Raw genomic sequence first — 3578 nt, 5'->3', positions numbered from 1 at the left:
ATATTCGATATATTTGATTTTCATCCAACAACTAGATTATAAGTATTTAGCTTGTAATTTGTGGTTTTATATAAGATATTCATAAAATCATAAATTGCAGTTTAAAAAAAAAACTAATAAGAATAATGCCTATATTTAAAAAAATATATATTTTAACAAGCAGAAGAGCTAGTCATCTAAAAGTCCTCTGTTATGCTAGGATTTTTTTTTTAGATTATATATATAAAATATGTATGTATAATTATCTCTTCAGAAAATTTTAAACTTCTTTTCAATTTTTTAAAATTGCGTAAAACTTTCTATATTTAAGTTATATATGTGTTAAATTAAACTAAAATATTTTTTATTTATATAGATATTTTTTAATTCTTCCTTTATTTTTATATTTTTTAAAATTAATATTTAATAATAATAACAATAATTAAATTATATTTTACTATTAAATAATTAAATTATAAATAATATGTATCTATATATTAATTATTTGAATCATAAAATTTTATTTATATAGAATTATATAATATTTAAATTATTTGAATTATAAATTTTAATGTGCAATATAATTTCTACAATTCAATAATTTAATAAAGCAGTATGCGAGAAAACAAATATTTTAGTAATACGCTAAATATGAATTATAAAATGCAATATACACTAATAAAACAACTCACTGAGAGGACATACCTTTGACATGTATTTATAGATTATAAATTATCAAAACAACTCGTGCAAATTGCATATCTCACTAAGTTTATAAGCATTTTGAAAATTGATTTAGATGGTGTTTGATTTCTTATAAAACCATGTATGTTTTAATTTTTTTTTTTTTTTTTTTATATATCTATCTAAGGCTAAGAAAGAATTCAAAGAAAGTCTAATCTCGTCTTGCTTGCCAGGAGAGAGGAAGCTTTTTTTTTTTTTTTTTCTCAAATTAATATTTTTTACTATCTTTATTAATTATTTAAAAATAAATTTTTTATTAAATATTATTTTAAAATTTTAATTAATATTTTTTATTTATATAATATATTAAAATAAAAAATAATATATTCTCCTAAAATAAAAAAAAATATATTATTGATTTTACTAAACATCAACACTCATTTGCTATTCGATATCGACTATGCGTTTAAATTGATTTTCATAATATGATTTCAAAGAAATTATAAGAAGTGATTGTAGTGGTAAAGATTAACGAATAATCCATATAAGGTTAGGAATTTAATTCGATATTTGAAAAAATAACTTATATCCAGGGAAAATTACATAATTAAAAAAGAGTGAAGGGATGAAATAGCAAAACCCAAAACCCTCCATTATTAATGATGCTCAATCAAAATCTCAAGACAGTAATAAATTAAACAATCTGTCACACATTACCTTGTTTGATGTAAACAGGAGTTAGATTTTAGGGCTGAAATTGTGGGACCCATTAGTCACACAATTTCATTTGACCAAACCCCTTTTTTTTCTTTTACTCACACGCATATCCAACTAAGGTTAGGTTCCAAGTAGGAAATTGCCACCACCACACGTGTGGCTTGCCCTTCACCCCACCCCACCACCTCTCCTCTTATACCTTTGTTTGGTATCAAAATCATATAAGAGAAAGAAAACCAAACCCCAAAGCCTAACAAATCTGAAAGAGAATTTGCAGACTTCCTCAGATTTGGCTTTCAGTACATATTACATATTATTATTATTATTATTATTATTATTTCTTTTTCATTTTTCTTTTTATTCTTCACAAATAATGCCTGCGAGTTTAGAGCCGTTGGATTTAAGTGTTCAAGTACCTTACCATTTCAGGTGTCCGATTTCGCTTGAGCTTATGCGTGATCCGGTCACCGTTAGTACCGGTCAAACTTACGACCGTTCCAGCATCGAGTCTTGGGTTGCTACCGGTAATACTACGTGTCCGGTCACTCGTGTTCCGCTCACTGATTTCACTCTCATCCCTAATCATACTCTTCGCCGGTTAATTCAAGATTGGTGTGTTGCCAACCGGTCTTTTGGTGTTGAACGTATTCCGACTCCTAAACAACCCGCCGAACCGAGTCTGGTTCGGTCTTTGTTGAACCAAGCTTCTTCTGAGTCGAATCTTTATCAGTCTCGTCTTTCTGCTCTTCGTCGACTCAGAGGTCTCGCTCGTGACTCGGATAAGAACCGGTCTGTTATTTCCTCTCATAACGCACGCGAAGTTTTCATTAATCTTGTCTTCGCAAATTGTACGGATTCCAACTCGTCCGATTTGAACCACGAGGCGTTGGCTTTGCTTATCATGTTTCCACTCAGCGAGTCAGATTGTGTGTGCATAGCTTCAGACTCGGGGAGAATAAATTATTTAGTAAATCTTCTGTTCCACATCTCAATTGAAGTCCGAGTTAACTCAGCTGCCCTAATTGAAATTGTTGTTGCCGGAACAAAATCGTCAGATCTTCGCGCTCAAATCAGTAGCGTAGACGAAATATTCGAAGGAGTAATAGAGATGTTAAAAAATCCTATCTCTTATCCTCGCGCACTCAAAATTGGGATTAAAGCACTGTTTGCCTTGTGTCTGGTGAAGCAGACAAGGCACAAGGCTGTTTCGGCCGGAGCAGCCGATATTTTAATAGATAGGCTGGCGGATTTCGATAAATGTGACGCAGAGAGAGCGCTGGCTACTATAGAGCTATTATGCAGAGTGCCAACAGGTTGCACGGCGTTTGCAGGGCACGCGCTAACAGTTCCTTTGCTGGTAAAGAAGATATTGAAAATATCAGACAGAGCGACGGAGTATGCGGCTGGAGCACTTTTGGCGCTTTGCACGTCATCGGAGCAAAGCCAGAGAGAGGCAGTAAGCGCCGGAATATTGACACAGCTTTTGTTGCTGGTGCAGAGCGATTGTACAGACAGAGCAAAGAGAAAGGCACAGATGTTGTTGAAATTGCTTCGGGACTCGTGGCCGGAGGATTCTTCTGCCAATTCCGATGATTTTATTTGCAGTGAGGTTGTTCCCTTTTGATGGATGGTTGATTCTTCTTCTTCTTCTCCTACTTCAGTCTCTGTTTTTTTTTTTTTTTTTTCTTTAGAAAAAGAACTTTTTTTTTTTTTTTAGATTAAAAGGGACAAGAAAAAAAAGAAAGAAATTGAAATTCTAGATTGGTATATAGAGAGATGAGAATTAATTTTTGTAATTGTGTATCTAATTGTGTATGAAAGAATTTTTGTTAGAAAGTTTTTTTTTTTCTTATTATTAAGGAAAGTTGAAAAGCAAATGAAAAGTTAGATCTGATATTGTTTTATTTAATTTAACTTTAATTTTGTTAATTGCTGAATTATTTTATTTAAATTCAGCTACTTTGTGGTTTTGCAGAGAGCAATAGATTAGCGACAAATGGCTAATAGCTATTTCACAGACTTTCCCTCAAAAATCAGATTTAAATTTTAGAGATATCTTCTGATTTGATTTTTGAAATTGAATTAATTCAAATTTTTAGAAATTTTGCTTTCCCCCACTTTATGTAAAGGACAAAATCTAATTTCATAATTTTTCAATGGGAGAGAGAAAAAATAGGCTTTAATTTGTAAGCGAGATC

At 31.2% G+C, this 3578-nt stretch overlaps 1 protein-coding gene across 1 annotated transcript; it reads left to right on the top strand.

Moving 5' to 3' along the window:
• Positions 1-1592: 1592 nt before the first annotated feature.
• Positions 1593-3216, top strand: LOC105639489 (U-box domain-containing protein 26). The gene has a single exon (XM_089723483.1). It carries the CDS (start codon positions 1754-1756, stop codon positions 3002-3004), a length of 1251 nt encoding a protein of 416 aa, XP_089579609.1. The 5' UTR covers positions 1593-1753; the 3' UTR covers positions 3005-3216.
• The last annotated feature ends 362 nt before the right edge of the window (positions 3217-3578 follow it).

Source organism: Jatropha curcas, chromosome 6 (assembly GCF_041381405.1).
Source record: "Jatropha curcas cultivar XTBG-Jc1 chromosome 6, XTBG_Jcur_1.0, whole genome shotgun sequence".
In the NCBI taxonomy this organism is placed as follows: Eukaryota; Viridiplantae; Streptophyta; class Magnoliopsida; order Malpighiales; family Euphorbiaceae; genus Jatropha; species Jatropha curcas.
This window is presented reverse-complemented; position numbering and strand designations above follow the sequence as displayed.

Bases quoted from the DNA above. Each gene is read 5' to 3' on its own strand.
- LOC105639489 (XM_089723483.1), top strand. From the start codon at position 1,754: ATGCCTGCGAGTTTAGAGCCGTTGGATTTAAGTGTTCAAGTACCTTAC.